This window comes from Rhinoderma darwinii, chromosome 5 (genome assembly GCF_050947455.1).
Source record: "Rhinoderma darwinii isolate aRhiDar2 chromosome 5, aRhiDar2.hap1, whole genome shotgun sequence".
Lineage (NCBI taxonomy): Eukaryota > Metazoa > Chordata > Amphibia > Anura > Rhinodermatidae > Rhinoderma > Rhinoderma darwinii.
The window spans coordinates 84539402-84563346 of record NC_134691.1 but is presented as its reverse complement, the minus strand read 5'-3'; the positions used below and the strand labels follow the sequence as shown (position 1 = coordinate 84563346).

Below are 23945 nucleotides of genomic sequence, written 5' to 3'. Positions count from 1 at the left end.
TAAAACAAATTGTAAAAAATACAGACCTTTTATAATCGCCGCGATCGTAACAACACAAACAATAAAGTTAACATATTAATTAAAACGTCGGGTGAACGCCGTACATAAAAAAACACACAAACATTCCCTCCCACCAAAAAATAAAATAGAAGTTAATCAGTAAGTCCCATGTACTCCAAAACTGTACCAATAAAAACATCTCGTCCCGCAAAAAACAAGCCCACATATGGCTACAGTGACGAAAAAATAAAAAAGTTACGGCTCTTGGAAAGCAGCGATGCAAAAGCAAATATTTTTTGTTTAAAAGTATTTTAACTATGCAAAAGTAGTAAAACATATGAACCTATACATATTTCGTATCATCATAACCCATGGAATAAAGTTAAAATGTTATTTACATAGTCATCTGCGTCAATTTGAAACGCGAAAAACAATGCTGGAATAGCAGTTTCTTTTTCAATTCCTTCCCCAAATAAAATGTATAAAAGTTAATCAATATAATTTATACACCCAAAAATGCTGCAATTGAAAAATACAACTCATCCTGCAAAAAACAACCCCTTATATGGCTATGTCAACATAAAAATAAAATTTTTATGACTCTTGGCAAAGAGGGAAAAACAAAAACAGATTGCTTGGTTATTATGGCCAAAATAGGCCTGATCCTTAAAGTGTAATTAAACGTTCAACAAACTTCTGACATGTCATAGTGACATGTCAGAAATTTTAATTGGTGGAGGTCCAAGCACCGAGACCCCCACCAATGGCTAAAATGAAGCGGCAGAAGTGCTCGTGTGAGCGCTCAGCCGCTTTAGTTTCTGTTCGGCTTTTTACGGAAAGCCGATGTATCGTAGTACGGGCTTATAGACTTTCTATTGAGCCCGTACCCCGATACATTGTTTCTGTTTGGCTTTTTACGGAAACCAAAGAGGCTGAGCGCTTCTGCCGCTTCGTTTTAGCAATTGGTGGGGGTCTCCGTGTTCGGACCCCCCCCAATCAAAACTTCTGACATGTCACTATGACATGTCAGAAGTTTGTCGAATGTTTAGTTACACTTTAAGGGGTTAAAAGAAAACTGGATATAAATAGAATTATTTAGCCCTGACTTTATATGTAAAGTGAGTGTCGTTTAAGTTTTAGAGGCTAAAAAAAAGTAAGACCTAGTGCTGCTAACACAACTCAATTTGTTACAGTGTATCAGTGTAGCTATCAGCAAACTCGTCTGGAGTCACAGCTAAGGGCCACAGCTCAGGGCCTGTTCACATTAGTGTTGGTTTCCGTTGAGGGGTTCCGTCAGACCTTTCAGTTGAACCCCTCAACGGAAAGGCAAACGGAAACCATAGGTTCTGTATGCATTACCATTTATTTCAATGGTAATGCTTCCGTTTGTTTCTGTTCCGTAAGGTTTCCGTTTGTTAGTGGAAACAATAGCGCAGTCGACTGCTATTGTTTCCGCTGAAAAAACCCCATAAAACCTTGCAGAACAGAAGCCATTTGCAATAGAAGCATTACCTTTCAAATCCATGGTAATTCAAACGGAACCAATGGTTTCCGTTCATGGGTTCCTCTGACAGAAAGGCCTAACGGAACCCGTGAATAGAAGTCCAACGCAGATGTGAACACAGCCTTAAGGATTGTATAGAAACCTTACAACTCTGGAGTTCTGATCAGTCTTATTACTCTATGAACTCCGGCTAAGATAACAGATAATATCTGAAATCATAAAGATACACAGATACATGGTTGCTGCAAACGAATGAGAGAAAACAGTAGAAGCGTATAGACTGATATACCTCCGTGGAAATCTTAATGCCAAATGCTTTATGCTTCTTTGTAATTCTTTGTAATTCTCATTGGCATATTAAGGGTCAGTTCACATGTTGCAAATACAGTAGCATCAGAGTGGATGAAAGAGAACAAATCTCATCCACGCGCTGCGTAAATACGGAGCGGAAAAACGCTCAGAAATTCATCCGCGGTGCAGAGTTTTATTCCGCAGCAGGTCAATTGTATTTGCGTAAACGCTGCTTATTTGTTGGGTGTTTTCCCGATTGAATTCAATGGGGAAGTAAAATCCGCAACAAATAACAGATGTTGCATTTTTTGCGGACGGTTCGCAGCGTTTCCTGCCGCAAAAAAATCTCATACTCAGAAGTCTGTGTTCCTCCCTCCAGTGCGGCCTCCTGGAATAACGTTTCATCTCATGTGACCGCTGCAGCCAATCACAGGAAACGGCTAAAAGCTGCAGTTTTCCGCAGCGGACATTCTGTTAGAAAAGCAAACTGGTACAGTTTTGGTATTTCGCCCGGAATCCCCTGCGGCGCACAGGGTGGATGCGCTGCGTGCTTTTACGCAGCGTATCTGCCCTGTGTGAACTCCGCCTAAGCGGTCGCTAGCAGAAGAGAGGGTAAAGGACCTTTTACACCGACAGTCGGCCGGTGCAGCGAGAGCCGATCAACGAGAAATTCGTGATCCGTGCTCGTTTGCTCCTGTCACACGGAGCTATGGATGGGGACAAGCGGCCGTCACTCCAATTGCTCGTCCCCGTCCATTATTATCATGTCGGCAGCGCGTCTCCCTGCTTACACAGGGAGATGTGCTGCCGACAACGATAAAATTTTACTTTTCTAAATTGATACGACCAGCAGATGAACGAGCGTTTGCTCGTTCATCTGCTGATCACTGTCCTTTTTACACAGGGCAATTATCGTTTTTCGTTTCTGTCCTAATGTGGAAATGTCCTTTTTAAATATAGTATTTTCATCTCGAGAGCAAAACTTCCTGTTTCAGTGCTGTCAACCTTATCAGCTCAACAAAACAAAAAAAGGAATTGAAAATATTTTTTATGAAACATTTGCATGCGCACAAAATGGTAAAAACGAAGGGTGCGGAGAGAGTAAGGATTTACCAAAGATGTTAAAGCTAGCGAGATCGTGAGAGACCCAAGAGATGTATTTTATGGCCTCTTGAAACCCTGCTGTAAGTATTGTATTCCTTTTGAATCCAGTTGTATGTGGCACGGGACAGGAGGGGGTGTATGTGTACATTTTAAATTGCACTTTGGGGTTATGTTGTAGATATCACAGCGCTGCCATATGAATTCAAAATGTCAACCATTGTAATAGTGAACTCCTAATGATTATCTGTAATGGCTTCATTTCACTGCTGGTATTTGTTATAAAGGTATGAAGCTGAAGAATGTGCAGTATGGGGAACAAATAACTGAACCACTGATCTATAAACAGAGTTGGAGCTTAAGGCTAGATTTAAGAGCGCTTCCGTTTTGCGTTCGAAAAAAATAGACACGTTTTTCATGCGTTGCAGTTCCATGTGCCATCAGTGTTTGTTCCATGTGGCATCAGTTCGTGTCCTTGTTGGTGTACATTTCTTTATTTTTTATTTTTTCCCCTCTGCATTGATGTGTGTCCGTGATCCGCAAAAAGCGCACAAGAATAGGACATGCAATGAGTTTCTCGCACCGGAAACACACTGCGTGGAAAACACCGCATGGCCCCATTGATTTGCATAGGTCCGTGTGATTGCCGTTTGTTTTAGGCCCTGTCCACGCAGAGATTTTTGGCGCAGAATAGCATCGGAAGCCGCGCAAAAAACAGCCGAAAACGCATCCCGTTGATTTCAATGGGAGGCAGAGGTGGTTTTTTTGGGGTTTTTTTCTGCGAGCGGACATCAATTGGAGTCAGAGAAAGCGTTTTTCTCTGCATTTTAATGCCCGTGGCCGCAAAAAAACACCGCAAAGAGAGCGCAGGCAATGTTTAAAATCTGCCTCAAAATTCCTGAAGTAATTTTGAGGCAGATTTTTCCGCCTGAGAAAACCTTCGTGTGAACAGGGCCTAAAGGTGAAGTATCACGTCTTAAAATGTGTGCTATTTTACAAGGCTTTATGCATACAGACGCTAAAATGGCATATGGTAATTTAGCACTAAAGTAAATAAGGCCAAAACGTTTCATTAGATTGTTAACGGAGTATTTTCTATAGTGACAACTGCAGCAGTAACAGCTATGTGTTCTAGTAAGAAGGATCAAGATTATTGATGATTAATCTCAAATGCGGTGGTTTTACATTGAAGCATGGCCTATAGGTAAGGTTCATACATGGGGCTGCATCATATTTAACTATTGTACCAAAGAATACTCTGCACAGAATGAAACAGTTTTTTTAAATATCATGAAGGGAACAAAATGAATCCAACAAATGTGCATTATGTGAAATACCGATTTATCCAATGAAGTAATTTGTAACATGTGGACGTGTTTTTAGTCCACCAACCCATGAACCCAACAAGCGGAAATATATTCTGAAACATGTTACTTCTCCTTTTAATACAGACGAAGGCCTAATTCACACGACCATGTTGGGTCCGTGATATATGAACCGCATGTCGGCCGCATTTCCCGGACCGAACACCGTGCAGGGAGCCGGGCTCCAACATCATAGTTATCTATGACGCTTGGTGTCCCTGCCTCACCGCGGAACTTCTGTCCCGTACTGAAAACATGATTACAGTACGGGACCGGTTTCCCACAGCGAGGCAGGGACTCCTAGCATCGTACATAACTATGATGCTAGTTGCGTTCCTCCCTGCACTGTGTTTGGTCCGGGAAATACTGCCGACATACAGTACGTATATCACGGACCGAACATGCTCGTGTGTGGGAGTCCTAAGGCCCTGTTCATACAGAGTATTTTGCAGGCAGAAAAGACCTGCCTCTAAATTCCTTTGGACTCTGTGTGAACTGGGCCTTAGACTACATGAAAGTAAGGTACCCCTACTTTGGTGAGATCCCCATACAGGGTCAGATTTTTTTGCCTGATATTAAGTGTTCCCTGATTTGACTACAGCAGAATACAAGAAGTTTAGAAATTGTGAACGCATCCAACCGTGTGTCCATATAAGATGATATTTACTCTGCTTATTGCTGGAAGAACGAATGCCTTCTTATATGGAAACACAGTTGGATGCGTTCACAATTTCTAAACTTCTTGGTTTTAGAACCAGTGAATAACTGGACATGGTGGTTTTTGCATCATTATCCTGACCAGTTGATTTGTGGGAACGTGGGTGTGCTGCGGATGCTTTGCTACTTTTTACAACAGAATACAAGTCTTATGTTTGAGAAATGGATAACCCCTCTATTGCCTTCTCTCTCTCCTGCTCACCTGGCCTGCAGACAACAAGCATTGAATTATGTTGGGGCGGATTTATTAAGCTGTGTAAGATTTAAACAACATAAACTTCAACCAGACAGTCTGAAGATGCGCCAAATTATCACAGTGGTGTGCACCATGTCATTTGGTGCTTCTTTCTAGACATCTCTTCCTTTTACTAACGCTTGTTTTGGCTTGTTTCCATTTAGCCCTTTATAAGCCACGCCCTTCATTCTAAGCCACACCCCTTTCCAGAACCTTTTTGGGCGTGTCTAGTGAGGTGCAAACATCTGTTCTTAAATTAGTCTAAAATTAATTGTACCACATTGCACCAAAATCTGGAACATTTTTGTCGCGGACGCAGTAGTAAATCTGGCACACTATGTGCTATACTTCATTCTGGCTGATGTTCGCGATCTGTCCCTCCATATCCCTTCCTATATGTCCTGGCTTCCCCTCTCTGTCCCTTGGTATTTTCTAGGTCGATTGTAATGTTGGGAACAAGTGGCATTTTGATTTTGTGTTGGAATAAGCTACTATTATACCATTTTGAAAGGTTTTCTGTATGCTTCGACCCTAGCCTGCATGCACCAGGTTATCGGTGCACCAAATACATGTACCTTGTTGCTCATAGTCTCTGTATATCATTCTTTTCTTTTTATCAAAAATCTAAGTTAAAGAGGTTCTGTCACCAGATTCTCAAATCCCTATCTCCTATTGCATGTGATCGGCGCTGCAATGTAGATAACAGTAACGTTTTGTTTTTTTAAAAACTTTCATTTTTGGCCAAGTTATGAGCTATTTTATATATATGCAAATGAGGTTTGAAATGGACAACTGGGCGTTTTTTTTTCGTTCTGTCCAACTGGGCGTGTATTGTGTTTTTAACTGGGCGTGTTTACTTGTATGACGCTGACCAATCAGTGACCAGTCCGCATCATACACTCCTCTCCATTGATTTACACAGCAGCGATGTGCAGCCACATAAACAGAGATTAATGTTAGGCAGACAAAATCAAGGGGTTTGAATCCAGCGCTGTAGAGGGTAAAACGGAATCTTGTTCCAAGTTTACTGGTAGTAAGATTAAAAAGGTCCAAAGGAATGGAGTCCTGATGTGCAGGAAGGAGTTTCAGTCCGGTCGTAAGATTAACGTTAATCGAGTGTCCTGATCACATGATCATCCAGCCTTAACGTCATGTGTATTCAGAATCCTGACACTTCTGACTCTTTTCTTTGAGATTTCTAGCAAGGGAAACGAAATCTCGTTTACCTCCGTAATCTCGTGAGATTTCGTTTCCCTTGCTAGAAATCTCAAAGAAAAGAGTCAGAAGTGTCAGGATTCTGAGTACACATGACGTCCAGGCTGGATTTCATGTGTATTCATTATCAGGACACTTGATTAATGTTAATCTCTGTGTATGTGGCTGAACATCGCTGCTGTGTAAATCAATGTAGAGGAGTGTATGATGCTGACTGGTGACTGATTGGTCAGCGTCATACACGTAAACACGCCCAGTTAAAAACAATACACGCCCAGTTGGACATAACGAAAAAAAAAACGCCCAGTTGTCCATTTCAAACCTCATTTGCATATACATAAAATAGCTCATAACTTGGCCAAAAATGAACCCGCCTGAACTAGATAAATACATTGAAATAATATATTTTAATATTCAGAGAACTTGCGGTATGTGGAAGAGGGCAGTGTATGTAAGTAATATACCTTCACTTAAAGTATTGGGCCTAAAAATCTGCTCTTGGGGTTGGTTTTTATCTTAACATATCGGCCTTGGTCCATAGCTGTGTTTTTATCCTGATCTTCTTGGTTCATGAATTCAATATAACTGTGTTGGTTCTTTCTAGTAAGGTGAAATCCACTCTGGGTTGTGTGCCATTAATGATGGTTACCCATATAGCAGAAACATTGCAATAGAATAAGACTTCACACTGTTTACTGTACAGGGAAATGTTCTGTAATTATGGGAGATATTGGTATTATTTGGTCTACCCTTTTGAAACCTTTAGAGACTCACAAATGTAGTTTTGTTTCTTTTAAGTTTATTTATATTTAAAGGGATTGTCTCATCGCAGACAATCCCTTTTAATATGAGAGACACCACTTGTGAGCAGCTCTCTACTTTAGCCTGAGCGCGGGACTCCCATCTATGACGTCCATATGACCTAATAGGACAACCCCTTAACTTTGTAGAAAAATGTAAAAGTGTGGTTCTCCAGTTTATCATCTTTCCATACATGTCTCTTAAATCCATCTTACTGATATTTGCTTTTATGTTTGCAGAAAATATGGGATGTATCAAATCAAAATCGAAAGACCCAACTTCTCAGAGTGGAAACGATTTCAAGAGCTATCCAGTACGTAAACCTGAACGAACTATTTATGTGCCAGATCCAACATCCAATAAGCAGCAAAGGCCAGTAAGTAGATAGACAAAGGAGAGCATGCATTCAGTAGAGCCTCACATGTTCTCATACTGTTCCTATGTGCAGGAATATTGGGCAACCTCTGACTGTCTAGCTGCTGGTGCTTTGGAATTTTTTTTAACAAAAAAAGCAGGGATCTCTCTTTGTACAAATACACAGTTCCTGAGAATTTCTATACAAATGTATCTCCACAACACCTAGAATTGTGCATGAATCCTTGCGGTCAACCTTCACATTCTATTTTAGTTCTGTCGGGGGTAGTTATTTTGCTTTCTAAAGGGGTCCTAAATCTAGAAAAATATTATTACATTATTCTCCTATATCATTGGATGGATCAAAGTTTGGCATGTGCAAAAGTTTGGGGACTTTTCCACTTCATTTATTTGGTCTCAGATCTTGCTGAATTTATTAGACCTTAATCCAAGTCAAGTGTGGGCAATTCTGGAACTTCTGTGACAGTTAAAGCCTCTCGGGGTGTTTTATAGTCAGCAGCCATAGGCTCTAATAGGTGGCTGACCTGAGAGTCTGACAGATAATTGACTCAAAAATACTATAAAAAGTTAGCCAAATTTTCTCTGCTTGCAGTTTTCACTTTTTTTTAATGTTTACCATTAATAAATGGAAGTTGAAGATAGGACCAGGTCAGGGAGCAGTGGTGCATCAGTGAAACTAGGACGATATTTGTAGTCCTCCAGTAACCGATAAAGTTTTATAAGCTAAATGTTTATTGCGACATCTTAAAAGAAAAAGTTGGAGTGCACATCCAAGAAAGCTGTACTTCAACGTTTCGAACCTAGTTGTGGTTCTTAGTCATACCTAGTTGGGCATCAATGCATTGATCTACGTGAGTCATCAGAAAAACCACCCCCTTGAACTGTTCCTAAAAGTCACGTATGTCACTCAACACTTAGATGAGCCAGAAGAATTTTACAAACAAGCGCTCTGGTCCGATCAAGCAAAGACTAAACTCTTTGGCTACAATTTGTATGTTTTGGAGAAAAAAAGGGGAAGCATTTAAAGAAAACCTTGCCAGCTGTTTACCATGGGGATGGTTCTGTCATACTTTTGGAATTGTGTTGCAGCCAATTGTACTGTAAATACTATACTGATAGAGGGAAGAATGGATTCTACTAAATATCAACCACTCCAGAAAGCCAACGTTCTATAGCCAGTGAAGGAAATGAAGATGGATATTACAACAAGAATATGATCAACATACTGTATAATCGTATTGCTTGCTACTTGCAAACTTTTTTTTTAAGACCTTTAGATAAATAACGCCCAAAGACTGTTAGCTGTTTGAAAACGATGTCTGGAAAAAAGGGGGCTTTTCGCATGATACATTCAGCAAATAAATAATAATGAATAAAATTTGCAGAAATGTGTGCATGTGTTTTTGGTTTAAGGGGTTGTCTGCTTTTTACCATCTGTTTTGTTACACATTTTCCCTGAAAATAAGCTGATCACCGGTAGTCGCGCTAATGGGACCTCCCGGCAATCGGCTATAATCTGTGGGGTAACCTGACATCATGTGTTCAGTTCCCTTGCAGAACCATCACCTCTACAGGGCAAATTATATATTACATTGTGCCCAATGAATGGGCTGTCCATGTAATGCATAGACTTGCTGGGTCCTCCAGAGAAGCACTTTGTATCCATACTCGGTTCTGGCTAATTGATGGTGTTTCTTAACCAGAGGCCCCATCTATTAACTCTGAAAGCCCTAATAGGCTTTTTAAAAACGGTTTACTAAGCCAGAAGGCCGCTTTAAGCTTCTGTTATATTGTCTTGTAAACTAAAGTGAGGAAGGAAAGGGGTACAGTCTGTGAAAAATCCTTACTGTAATGAAACCTAGCTATTTATAACCTGTTTTGTTGGGGAAGTACTTTTTTTTTCTCTAGAGAGCAATGCAGAAAATGAAGTTTGGCAACCAAGCATATTCTATAGCCCTTTCCGGAGTACAGTTGTGGGAGGTTGCATCAAAAAGTACAAAGTTACACTTCTGACTGTGTTCAGTATTTACACTTTATTCTTTCCATGCTTTGTTGGCTGTAAATTTCCAACTTGAGATCAGCAATCAGTGTTCAGACCCGTGTTAGGTGCTTCTACGTTTATCCGACTTCCATCAATCAGTAGCTGTCGGGCGTGCTTAACTGTTTGTTTGCTCATGGTCATACACCGATCAGCCATAACATTAAAACCACCTGCCTAATATTGTGTAGGTCCCCCTCTTACCGCTAAAACCTCTCAAAACCTCATTGAGGCATGGACTCCACAAGATCTTTGAAGGTGTCCTATGGTATTCTACACCAAAGCGTTAGCAGCAGATTCTTTTAATTCCTGCAAGTTGTTAGGTGGGGCCTCCATGGATCGGATTTGTTTTTCCAGCACATCCACCAGAAGCTCAATCGGATTGAGAACTGAGGAATTTGAAGGCCAAGTCACCACTTTGAACTCTGTCGTGTTACTCAAACCATTCCTGAACAATTTTTGCAGGATGCCAGTGGCGTCACAATCTCGTTCACAGAGGGTGCGACCGGGCCTCAGGGGATCTGGGGACAGGCCCCCTTCCACTTAAGTCTGCCACATCAGGCCCCGGCAAAGATTGGGCAGCGTCAGGACCTTGTATGTGATTCAGCACACAAAGAGGAAGTGTTCTGCGTTGCATATAACGTTGAAGGGGGTTAAGGGGTCCGGAAGAATGTATTATCCGTCTGAAAAAGGCCACTGCCATTTACATGAAAATAAACACGTAATTCATCAGACCAGGCCACCTTTTTCTATTGCTCCACGGTCCCATTCTAATGCCCACATGGCCATTGTAGCGCTTTCAGCAGTGGATAGGGAAACCGCATGGGCACTCTGACCAGTTTTGGGCTGCGCAGCCCCAAACGCCACAAGCTGTGATGTCCTGTGTTTTCTGACACCTTTCTTTCATAGCCAGCATTCACTTCTTATGTAATTTGTGCTACAGTAGCTCTTCTGTAGGATCGGGCTAGCCTTCGCATCTATGACCCCTCTGCTGATTTGCTGGTTGTTTACTGTTTGTTGGGAAAAAAAACTGTGATTCCTCCATGTTTTTTGGGGTTTCATCTTTACAGGTTTCACCATGTGGTAAAAACGTCCACTTAACTTTAATCTCCTGGTCAATACGATTACGGCGATGCCAAATTTATTATTATTTATTATTTAGTTCTTATTGGTACATACGACTTTTTGGATAACATTTTTTTTTTTTTAGCACTAAGGTGACCAAAAAATAGCAATTTCTAGAGTTAATCTTTTTTTTTTTTTCTTTAAGCCATTCACCGTGCGGGTTAATTAATGTTATATTGTAATAGTTCTGACTTTTACGGACACGATGATACCAATTTTTTGTTTTATTTTTTACATTACATTAAAGGAAGTATGGGAAAATTTTTCATTTTTTTCTTCCTCCAGTACTGAAAACTTCACCTAACTTTTTTTTACACTTTTTATTAGTCCCCCTGGCGGACTTGAACCAGTGATCGTCAGATGCAGTGCATTGGTGTTCTTATGGGCTCCTGTTAAGCCCTGCCAGAAGGAGAAGAAGAAAGGCAGACCTGGGGGCCGTGATTATGCTTCCGGGCTGCCATGACAATCATCGGCCGTTGGAGCGAGGTGTCAGCTGTACTACACAGCTAACACCCGCAGCGTAGGGAGTGGGCTCAGCATGTGAGCCTGCTCTAAACTTCATCCCCCGCAACATGTCGTGCAATTATGTCATGGTGCGTTAAAGGGGTTGTTATTATAAGTAAAAAAAAAAAAAATTGTAAGTAAAGTTACACTTAATGGGGTTACAAAAAATAACAAAAAAATAAATACATTTTTCCCCCCAAAAGAGTAATTATTTTGCATAAAATATATTTTATTGCCCCTACATTACATAAAAACAAAAAATCTACACGTAGTAGGTTTCTACATGACCGTAATAACCTGAATAATTGATTTAACAGTGAATTTAGCGTGAAACATGAACGGGATAAAAAAAAATAAACAAGAAAAACTATTCCAATGTCGCTTTTTCCTATATTCACGCCGTAATCTTTTCTACTCCCAAACTGCGAAAACCAAATCCTATTTCTTCCGCATAAAACAAGGCCTCATACGGCCACGTCAATGGAAAAATAAAAAAAAGTTATGGCTGCCGAAAGGCAGAGAGGCAAAAATGGAAATATTTAGCTGGTCATTAGGGGGTTAACTTGAATTTTAACGAATATAATACACAGTGGTAAGAAAGTTGACTTCTAACGTTTTTTAATTACTTTAAATAGTAGCTACACTTTCATCAATGTTTTGATAAGTCATAGAGACATATCAAAAGTTTGGATCCGTGAGGTCCGGGTTCTGAGATCCCCACTGCGGCTGAAACCAGGGTGCAGAATTGCTCAGCTCCTTCGGCTGTGATCAGCACTCCCTGTCACGCTATATACGGCTTACATAGACGGTGAAGCTGTAACTACTATGTTTGCAGCTGTGTGATTAGACTTCTTTTGTGTATGCCGCTGGCACAGGGTTTCTGTGTGAAGTTGGTGCTATCATCTGTGGCCCTAGTCTGAAAAATTTTGTTCTAAATAGTAAGTCTACGAAGTCTTTGGTGGCATTTGCATCTATAGCTTTGGGCACTCTGAGAAATAAGGGCTAGGGCTAGTGTGGGGAACATATGAATAAACAACATTGAGTCTCTTAAAAAATAGTTTCCGTACCGATTATTGTGGCTCCCAAGAATCAATTACCTGGCCACCCCTGATATAGCTGCTCATATGGACAGAGATCTCCAAATAAATGACGGTTTTACAAAGATGGAGTCTGGCATTAGGTCTTGGTTGTGAAGTTTGAGCACGCCTAGCCTTCTCGTAGCATAGCACAATGGAGGAGACTTATTAAGACTGGCTTTTTCATAACTGGAGTAAGAGGCACCAAATTTATGAAGAGGCGCATGCTGTTCCTGGGCTGTTCTAATGACCGAAACTGAAATCTACACCTGCCATGAGCAGGCGTAGATTCGGCTTATAATCTCAACCAATTTGCTGTACATAACCCTCTAAGGACCGGCTTATTTTTTTACTAAGAAATCCTTCTTGGTTTTTTTTCCCGTCGCCGCATTCCAGGAGACATTAATATTTTTTTATTTTTCTGTCGCTGTAGCTTGTATTTTCTAATGGAAACAATTTTGGGGTACATGTCGTTTATTGATTAGCTTTTTATACCAATTTTTGGAGAGGGAATACAAAATCAACCCAGCAATTCCGCAATTGTTTTTGAGGTTTTATTTTTCTCCTCTGTTTACCATGCAGTAAAAATAACGTTTACGATATTCTATAGGTCAGTACAAATGCAGCGATATCCAATATGTATAGTTGATTTAAAATTGTAGTACTTTTGCACAATGAAAACATGTTTTAAGGAAAATATTATTTTTGTGCTGCGTTCTGAGATGCTTAACATTTTTATTTTTCTGTCGACGTAGCTGTTTAAAGGCTTCTTTTTTGCGCAATGAGTTATAGTTTTTATTCGTACCATTTTGGTGTACATATACTTGATTGATAAGCTTTTGTTTTTGAATTTTTTTGGGGGGATATGTAATAAAAGCAGCAATTCTGCTATTTTGTTTTTTGCGCTATAGCAAATATGTTATCTTTGTTCTATGGGTCGTTACGATTGCAGCAGTACCAAATATAATTATTATTTTTTTTTAGTAAACTATTTAAAAAAAATAACAATTCTTAATTATAAAAGGGTTTTTATTTATTTTTAGGGGGAGACTTTTTTATTTTTTTACTCAACTGTATTTAACATTATTTTTTTTTTTTGTCCCACTTGAAACAAGCATTTATTGCTTGTATAATGCATCTTGCATGGCCTAATAGGCAGATATCGATGGCAGAACTGGTGGCTTTTGTTAGACCCAAGGCTGCCATGGTAACCAATTGGCGCCCTGTGGTCATCAGGTTAATATTCTGTTGTTGCGATGGTGGCCCTGCCCCTGTGCCTCACCACTAACTTTTCCTCTCCACCTTACAAAAGTGGAAGTAGCGAGAAAAGTCACATTTATTTTTATTTTTTTTGCTGTTAACTCACCCCAATGTTTTTGTAGAGGGTTAACACTTTAAATGTCAGAATGCCAGTCATCTTCGAGATAAAGAGTACTTTTCTCTAATTTAACATAAAAAAAAAAAAATATGCCTCATCCTCTACAGCTGTTATATGACCACAAACTCGAAACATGTAGTAGACACTATAGCTGTAGTCGCCAGGAGTGAATTTACCATTATACACCGAGGAAGCAGCAAAAAGTCATTGCATAGGCAGAAGATGGAAAAGAAATGCATCTTTTAGTAATGTTTCAACATAAGTGATCTATAAGCAATGGATCCTTAGTGAAGAGTCTGGCAGCAATGTGTCTCCCCCTCCCCTATTGAAGAAACGCTTGGCCGATCCGACAGTGTTTGTTTATGAGGAAATCAAGCCAAATATCGGTCTGCCAAACAAGCGTTTGTTTGACAGCTGCATGATAAAGTATGACTTATATACGGACTGAATTAAGGAAATATCTGTACTTTTTTTTTTTTTCCAACTCTAAAATCAGGGCTTTTTCTTTTTAAAAAATGATGCCATGGCAATTATATTTTTAGCAGAAGGCTTTCATTTCCCAGCACAAAAGAGGAACAACATCTTACAGGGGAAGTATGTGTTGTTTTTTTTTTCTACTTTACTTTGCATTAGTTACATATGACTTTTTAATTTCGCGATGCGACTGAAAACCGTCACTCTTTATTTACACAAGTATTTTGCACCAACATTTTGTTGCAGTTCTGGTGCATTGCAGCACATTTTAAGCCATACTGCCTTTAACTACACCATGGCCCCCCATTTACATTGTAAAGCATTGCGCAAAAAGTGTCTGAAACCGTTAATAAATGTGGCATTTTGTATAGTAAATCTTCCCCAATTTTTATTTTTACCTATGGACCAATTATTTATAAGTTTATCATGTATCATCTTCATAGCCTAAGAATTCCTTCTAACTGAGGTTATCCAAGCCTCCTATTTATTTTATTGCACGGCCTTGCACATTTTCCAGCCCCAAGGTGTCAGGTTTGTGATCCAAAATGTAAAACTTAAAGCGTAACTAAACGTTCGATCAACTTTTTATTTTCTAGCAGCATGTGTAATATAAATATGTTTTGTAATATACTTTATTAATGAATTTGGGCTCCTTTTTGTGTTGTGTGTTTTAAATGGCCACTCTGACACTTTTCTACCACATTTTATTTCTCGTATGTCTCCTGTTGCTAGCAGAAATCCGTACACTGTGTGAATGTATCAGTGTACAGATTCTGCTGCCTGTGAGTACAGGTGGGTGGTGGCCCCATCCTGACGTCAGATGTGCACGCCCCCAATGTGACGTCAGGAAGGTCTGTCTGCCTCTATACACTACACAGTTCATGGAAGAGACTGTGTGCTCTGGTCTCTGTCATTCTCCCCCTGTACACTGTAATCTGAGCTGCTAATTAGCATCAGATAAGACTAGTACTGCTCCGTCCCTCCCCCAATCACCCTGCCGTCCTGTCTTCCCTGCACTTGCCAGGGAAAGTGAAAAGAAAACCTCTGGTTACTTTCCTCTGGAGTGTGCAGAGATATTCACATCTCTGTATATAATGTGTTGTGCGGCTGTGCATAGCTCCGTGCTCGCTCACAGTATTGTAATGATCACCTCAGAGTTCACTACAGACAAATCGTAACATGACACACAGTAAAACACGCCCCCTAGACACGCCCCTAGCAACCGGCCAGAATCAGGAAGTGTGAGAAAATAGATGTGGACGGTTCACATAGAGGGACATAATAGCAGTTTAAATATATATATATTTTTGCAAACGTTTAGCTACGCTTTAACTCCAAGTGGGGCTGCGCTATTACTTAGGGAGAGAGACAATCTTGCGGTTTACTAAGTAATTTTCATTATTTATACATGAAGTTTCCTGCTGGCCTTAGGCCTCATGCACACGACCATGTTTTTGCGTCTGCAATTCATCCGCAAAAATGCTGATGAATTGTGGACCCATTAATTTTTATGGGCTCATGTACACGACCGTGGTTTCCAAGGTCCGTGCATTGGCCGGGAGCCCGCACCGCAAAAAACATAGCACAAGTCATTATATAGTCCGGGTTTGCGGTCCGGGCTCATTGAAATCAATGTCTGCACGAATCGTGAATTGTGGATGACACACCGCGGCTGACCGTGCCGTAATCACGGGCCATGCACACGGCTATGGCCGTGTGCACGAAGCTTTAGGGGCTGCAGAGTGGCATTACAAACTGTTTTTTAGTCTGTGATCTACAAGTGCACCTAGATACTTCTCCACTAGTGACTCTCCCAGTACCTACAGATTAGGTCTCGTGAATATGAAATAGCTTGTCTCATGAAGCCAGACAATTCTGTGTTCTCTAACCCCAATGATCTGTTCTCGTTGAGGGAATCGGGTCTGGCTCAACATTTTCCCTGTAATGCTGCATTCCAAGAGCCATAATATATATATTTTTTCTGTCAATGTAGCTGTATGGGTGCTTGTTTTTTGCGGGATAAGCGGTACCATTTTGGGGTACATAGAACTTACTGATTTATTATTATATTTTTTTTGCCATAGGGATGAGTGAAAAACTAATTCTGCCATTTGTTTTTGTTTACAGTGTTTTCCCAGCGGGATAAATAAAGTGTTAGTTTTATAGTATAGGTCCTTGTGGTTGCAGCAATGCCAATTAATGTATTTTTTTTTCACCATAATAAAGCATTAGGGGTAAAAGGGTGTTTTGTGCTTTTGGATGTTTTTGTGTTTTTTCTTAAAACTTTATTGAACTTTTTTTTTTTAAATGTATTTATTTTACTCCCACTATGGGACTTCAACATGCAATCTATTGATCACTTACACAATACAGTGCATTACTTCTGTATTACAGAGTACACTATATGGCCAAAAGTATGTGAACACCCCTCCTTATTATTGAGTTCAAGTGTCTCTGCCACACCAATTGTAAACAGGTGCAAAAAAACAAGCACACAACCACGTAAGCTCCATAGACAAACAATTGTAGTATATAGATCGTACTGAAGAGCTCAGTGATTTTAAATGCGGCCCTGACATAGGATTTATATTTGTAATCTGAATTGGGTGTAATGAGTTGCTTATGTCTACACTAGTGGCCACAGTAGAGAATCTTTTACTGGATAAATATGCATTTTCAATAACCTAAAGAGACCTTTGTGCAAAAACATGGATTGGGATTTCATGAGTAGCTAAAGCTGTATTTCCATCAGACATTTATTGCATATCCACAGCATATAACGAAATGTCCATTTATATGCGGGTACCACCTCTGGGGTCTGCACCAATCTCTAGAATGGGGCCCGGACCCCTGTCCTACGTGCTGGCGCTCTCCCACCATGAACAGACGAGGTGACTGGGTATTCCAGAAACAGCCGAGCATGTTCGCCTACGCGATTTCCGGAACTCCCATAGAAGTAAATGGGAGTTACAGGAACAGCGTAGCGTAGCTATGCTGATTCTGTAGTTTCTAAATTCCAGAAACCGTGTAGCTCTCTGTGCTACGCTGCTTCCATAACTCCCATTCAGTTCTGGAATCGGCGTAGCAAAACGCGCTCGAGTGTTTCTGGAAACCTAACTACCTCATAACTTCGTGGCCAGAGCCTAGCGGCAGAAGGTAGGACCAGGGTCATGGGGCTCTGTTCTAGAGATAGGTGTGAAACCCCGAGGGGGGACCCATATCTATCGACCATTTATGGCATATCGTGTGGATATGCCGTAAATGTCCGAGATGAGAATAGCCCTTTAATAACGTGGTGAAATGAATATCCGTATTGGCATTATCTGGATTTGTTTCCTTCCCCGTAACTTGGAATGCATAAAAACCACCACAATCTACCCCACTGCTGTCGTCCGCATGTTGTATCCTTAGACTCATGCATTTTCTGCTAAATCTAGCCCTGTTCTTAAAGGATTCCGTTATTAAAGATAACTTTTCACCTGCCCATACATGTGCAGCATGTAATAGGCAGGGCTGCACAAACACTGTCTTACTTGAAATTATTTTTCTAAGTTCCCCTGTTATTTAGATGTTGGTGCTGTTCTATTTGGCGCCCGATATGTAAATAAGCCTCTGAACTGTCAATGGGGCGTTTCTATCTAACTAAATAGCAAGGGGGCGTGATCTTAGTTCTGACACTGTCCGATCCGATACGGACCGTGTCAGGGCGGCTTGCGCAGTATTCCCTCCCGCGAGAACACACACAGACAGAGAGCGCAGCAGAACCACCAGCCTGTGTGTGTCTTCGCGGGAGGGAACACAGCGCAAGCCGTCCTGATACTGTCCGTAGCTGATTGGACAGTGTCAGAGCGATGAGATCATGCCCCCTTGCTATATAGTTAGATAGAAACTCCCCATTGACCGTTCAGGGGCTTATTTACATATCAGGTGCCAAATAGAACGGCACCGGTATGTAAATAACGGAGGAAGAGGGGAAAATAATTTCAAGTGAGAAAGTGTTTGCAGCCCTGCCTATTACATGCTGCACATGTATGGGCAGGTGAAAGGTTCTCTTTAAAGGAGTTGTTTGGACATTTCTATTGATGGCCTATCTTTAAGATAGGCCATTAATATCAGATCGGTGAGGGTCCGACTCCGGCAATCGGCTGATTTACATTGGGAGCGGCTTTGCCTGTGATTGCAGTTCCAGTCCTATTCAAGTTACTGGGACTGAACTGCAATCCCATGCACATTAGTTAAGAATGTGTACGGCGCTGTGCCGGGTAAGCACTGAAGAGGCTGTAGCGATTAACAACGCGGTCCCTTTAGTCAGCTGATTGGTGGGGGTGTCCGGAGTCATGCCCCCACTGATTTGATATTGATAGCCTATCCTAAGGATAGGCCATCAATAAAAAATGTCTGAACAACCCCTTTAATCAGCAATCCTCTTAGTAACGTCTAACGTCTCCATTTTTTTTTTTTCTTATTCAAAAGCACCTTGCTTCATAGTAATAATGTTTCTTTTTATTCTAGCCGAATAATGCAGGAAGTCTGTTACCTGGGCAAAGAATTCAGCATGCAGGTAAGTTTGTGTTTCCTTTGACTAGAGATACAATACCCACAGTCACATGTATTCATTTACCACAAATCTTTTATTTCATCCATATTTCAGAAGCAGAGGAGTCTGGGAACATAGTAGTAGCTTTATATCCGTATCAAGGGATCCATCAAGATGACTTATCTTTCAAGAAAGGAGAAAAAATAAAAATACTTGAAGAGTAAGTGCTTTTTATTATTGGTGTATAGCCTTGCACACACATGCCGATGAATAGCTCACACTCATGTTGACGGTCCATACAGCGAGTCTGCTCCTCAACTGTCTTTAATAACTCCCCTGATAATGCATTTGAAACAAGTAGGAAGAAATATCAGGGCTTATTAGGTCTGAGGGGCTGTTCGGTTGTTTGTTAATCTATCAGGGTCAAAAATAGGGGCTGCCAGGTTGGATAGATGGAAAGAACAGGACCACAGTAGGTCCCCCCCACACAGAGGACATAGTCCGGCATGTTTTTATCATTTTGGGCTTGTCATTTTGCTGTGAGCGGTTGATGCACATCTTCTTTGGTTTTATCGTGGCAATTCTAACCAGCTCCACTTTTCATTATTTTTCTCTGATTGTGGCTCCTCTTTTGACAAGTTAATCAAAGGGAAACTTTTTCAGTTTAGAGTAAAGGCACTGAGATGTTTTGTGCTTGGTTCCAGTACAGGGAATACAAAGCAAGCATAAACAGGTCACCTGCTGTAATGGATATTCTTTGTATACAGTGGGTGGTTTAACAGTCCTTCAGACTGCCCTCAATTGTGAAACAGGCCGAGGCGAGCAGGCCAAACATTGTTACGTCCCATAACCTCCACTAATAACACAAGACTTGGTGTTACTACTTGATTTTCTGTAGGTCTCTAAAATGACTCTTCACAGGAGGATCATGACATAAAGCTAAATCAGACGCTGAGTAGTAGGAATTGTTGATTGTACTTTTCTTATTCCATAAGACAACATTGCCCATGTTGTTTTTTTTTTTTTTTTTTTTTACATTCTTTTCCACGTTTTGATAATTCTGATTATGCTGTCATTACTACAGACACGGGGAATGGTGGAAAGCAAAGTCGTTGTCCACCAAGAAAGAAGGATACATACCAAGCAACTATGTGGCCAAAGTTAACACATTAGAAACAGAAGAGTAAGTTCTGTGGATTTATATTGTAGCTTTTTCTTATTCTTGATCATCAGATGCTTACCTTACAATTTATTCCTCAGATGGTTTTTCAAAGACATAACCAGAAAAGATGCTGAAAGACAGCTGTTAGCTCCAGGGAATGCTGCTGGGGCATTTCTCCTCAGGGAGAGTGAAACCCTCAAAGGTAACTCCACTAATAATTCATGGTAATGGTAAACGTTCTAAACTGTGTTAAAGAAAATGGATTTGTTAATATCTTCTCATTAAATGTTTCTATAAAATCACTGGTGCACCGATTTGAAAGTTGTTTGCATATATCAAACTTGGATGGTTGTTGTTTTCAGTAGTTCAACAAATGTTTTAGTACAAGAACAGAAATTGTCGGACATATTCAGTGAAATGCATGGTCATTGGAACTAATGGCAATGCTGGTCCCCCAATCACACCTGAAGAAAAGGGGGGAGCAGGAAGAGTGAGCAGGAGAATAGACAGACAGATAAACAGACACGCTGCCTATAGAAGTTTATGGAGGGGGAGCAGAGTGAGAGAGATACACACAGAAGTGCAGCAGCTTCTGATAAGTGTTACTGTCTGACACCAGTTGTAGATTCTCCGTTACACTGCTCATTACTGCTGTATAATGTCCTCTTCTATGTGTGCAGTGTATAGAAGACACGATAGCTGTTCGGTTCTGCCCACTAGCTCAGAGACAACTGAGAATAAGAGAGAGAGCCTGCAGAGGGGACAACAGCTAAATGCAGAATACAAGTCCTATAATGGCCAAAAAATAGTTATTCCTCATGTACACACATATGACCCTTCATACTGAAAAGTTACCTGAAAAGTTAGACACGCTTTCACTGCCAAGGATGTATATAATACGCCATTACTCTAAATGCCTGCTGTGACTAGACTCTAAGATAAAGTTATAGATCTAATTAGATCTTGTTAACCTATTAAAGCCCAGTGTCTTAGCTTTCAAGTGATACCAGGATCATGGCTCTAGTTGCCGTATTTGTTGAGCACTCATTTGAAGTCGGGGAGCAGACTGCATGGCTAGGTGCTTGACTATACAATTGCCACTCTCTGTGGCAAGAAGACTGAATAAAACACCTGATTTAAATGATCAAGGGCTTGTCCACACGCTGCGAAATTGCCACATTTTTTCCGTCTGTAATTTCGGACGTAAAAACGCAGCAGAATACAGTAGCAGCATAGTGGATGAGATTTAACAAATCTCATCCACATGCTGCCTAAAAATTCAGAGCAAAAATTGACCTGCGGTGCTTATTTTTCGGACCACAGCATGTCAATTCCTGCTGCGGAATGTGGACAGAATTGCTGCGTTTTTCAGAGGAGATGTCTCCATCTCCCAACATTGGGAAAAACGCACCAGTTTCTGCTGTAAAAAACGCAGGAAATGGTGCTTCTTTGCCGCAGCGGAATGTTTGCGTTTTTCAACGGATTTGCTGCAGTGGGTTACATTCTAAGTAGGAATGGGTTGTTTTTAAGTCTTCTATATGTATTTAATATTGTATTTGAATCTGGGTTTATCCTTTATATTAAAACTGACATAAGTCTACCCATTAAATGATTTACAGCCCATCGAAATACCACAATGATTAGTGGCTTAACATTATTCAGTAGTACAGTATTGTATATTACAAATGTCCACATAATAGAGCACTCTTGTTTAGTATTTACCTGGCTGTTTTTATGTCCTCCACGTCAATGAGATCAGATGTATAGTTTAATAGCTTTCAGCTGTTGCTGCCCTGGTAAGTTCCATAATTTTCTCTTTCATTGCTTTATTAGGCAGCTACTCCTTATCAATAAGGGATTTTGATGCTAAAACTGGTGATGTCATCAAGCACTACAAAATCAGGACTCTTGACAATGGTGGAGTTTATATTTCCCCCAGGATTACATTCCCGTGCATCAGTGACATGATCCATCATTACCAAAGTGAGTCTTTCTTGCTTTGATCTTATGTGAATGGACTTCTTCTTTATCAACAGATGATCTGAATCGTGCAGTAAAGAAGGCTTATTGTTTTTAATAGTTTAATGTGAAACAACTTTGGAATTGATCCTGGTGTTTGCAATGTCTGGTCATTGACACAGAATTCAGAGCGGTTTTAATGTTGTTGACACATTTTATATCACTGTGAAGTTGGGTGACGTGCTCTAGAAATGTATTCATTTTTTTGTTTGGGGCAGTATAAATCTGTTGCCCTCTGACTGCAGTTAAATATGGTTAGTAGTGCCATGCAAAATATATGTATAAATGGTAGTGTTCAGCCATTCAAGAAAGGATTGCTGGCCCAAAGTTTATGAACAGTGCTGTCGTTTTTTAGCAAGGCACATTTAATCTTCTTAGTCCTTCAGAGGCTTTTATTCAGGCTTCTTCATCTCTTTCCCCTTCACATAGTTTACTAAATTTTATATTAAGTAGTACCGTGATGCTTTACAATAGACTATTATTATTGACGTTTTAGAACAAGCAGATGGCCTGTGCAGAAAATTGGAAAAACCCTGTTATAGTCCCAAACCACAAAAACCATGGGATAAAGATGCGTGGGAAATTCCAAGAGAGTCTATTAAGCTGGTGAAAAAACTTGGAGCTGGACAATTTGGGGAAGTCTGGATGGGTGAGTATCCAAACGTATTTGGGAATGTTTATAAAAAATGAATGTAAAACAATACTGAATACTGCTGACCGGTCCTCAGGGCTATATATAGTATTGCTAATCCGTGTATAAATAGGTTGTATGTGGAACTGTGCTTTTAAGATCTGAATTTTTGGAAAGTAAAGTTAGGCAAATTCCTGAAGAGATGGGAAAAATATTCATTGCTCTGGGTCACCAAGTCATGTCTCAGTCTGTGGCACTCATTAATCTACAGTGAGTGGCCAGCCTACCATAGTTACGCCAAGGGTTTTAGAGACAAGGGATTGCATTTCTTTTTTTAAGAGCAGTTTTCATGATTCCACCCTATGAAACAGACTGGCCAAAAATAGGATTCATGAGCGCATAAAAAAGGAGGGAACCAATTCCCCTCAAACATTCATTAAAATCTTGATGGGACAATGTTTCATAGACACGTGTCAAAAGTGGAACTCTTTGAACAACACATGTGCCATAATGTCAAACATGACGTTCGAGAAAAGATGGAGAGTTATTAAAAGATAGAAAAGTCTAGTTTTCTGTCCATAAACTGATGATTGGAATGTGCAGCCAGATAGTGATCCACACCCCCAAAGTAATGAATGGTCGAGGAGAAAAATCTTTTAAAGTTTTGGACTGGCCTAGTCAAGATTTGAAGCCAATGTAAATCTTGGGCAGATCCTGAAACCAGTGGGTCACACCCAAAAGCCAACCAGTGTGTCTGAATTATAGCAAGGAAGAGTAGGCCAAACTCCTCAACTGCCATCTAAATGACTGCGCTTCATGACTATAATGCTGAACCATATCCAGCAATACAGGGTTTTTTGGTCTTGTGTGCATATGGCTTAACTGTAATAAGATTAGTCACTAATGTACTGTTTGAAGCTGGAATGTTTCTGCAAGCTAGTCTTACTTTGTCACATGACCATGCTCCTGCTTGCGTGGTGTTCTGTACACTGAATCTGTGTCGTCGTCGTCCCCTCCCTGAAGTGTGGGATGTCACATATAACATGCCCATTATATGTACTGCTCCTTGCTCTCCCCCTACCTGTCTCTGAAGGGATCAGGTTTCACATGCGGGGCAGCAGATGCAGTGCAGGGTCTAGCAGCAGAACAACAGAGCTGTATCTTCATAGCAGACAGTGAGTAATTCCAGCACTACCTTACACCTCGTAATAGAGGGGTATGCAGGCAGCTGTACATGGTGGCAATGTCTGTGAGGGGGTGAGGAATTATGGGAACCGTAGTCCTTTAAAATGGTAATCCCGCTTACAGCAAGCCCCAGTAACGGGAAAAACGTGCTGGCCAACGTAATGAAAATGAAAAATACCTACTTCTGAGCAATGGTGGCATACTCTGGTGAGC

The 23945-nt window shown here is 40.6% G+C and overlaps 1 protein-coding gene across 3 annotated transcripts in view; it reads left to right on the top strand.

Moving 5' to 3' along the window:
• The window catches only part of LYN (LYN proto-oncogene, Src family tyrosine kinase), a 97996-nt gene that overhangs the window by 55307 nt on the left and 18744 nt on the right, over nucleotides 1-23945 (top strand). Inside the window, exons 1-8 of one of the 3 annotated variants that reach the window (XM_075826230.1) lie at nucleotides 2902-2979; nucleotides 7468-7604; nucleotides 18711-18759; nucleotides 18850-18955; nucleotides 19820-19918; nucleotides 19996-20099; nucleotides 21731-21880; nucleotides 22413-22565. In XM_075826230.1, coding sequence (XP_075682345.1) covers nucleotides 7473-7604; nucleotides 18711-18759; nucleotides 18850-18955; nucleotides 19820-19918; nucleotides 19996-20099; nucleotides 21731-21880; nucleotides 22413-22565 — 793 coding nt within the window. In that variant the 5' untranslated portion in view covers nucleotides 2902-2979; nucleotides 7468-7472. Of the gene's footprint in view, nucleotides 1-2901; nucleotides 2980-7467; nucleotides 7605-18710; nucleotides 18760-18849; nucleotides 18956-19819; nucleotides 19919-19995; nucleotides 20100-21730; nucleotides 21881-22412; nucleotides 22566-23945 lie in introns of those variants that run through there. The other 2 variants (XM_075826229.1, XM_075826231.1) reach the window with 2 other exon arrangements.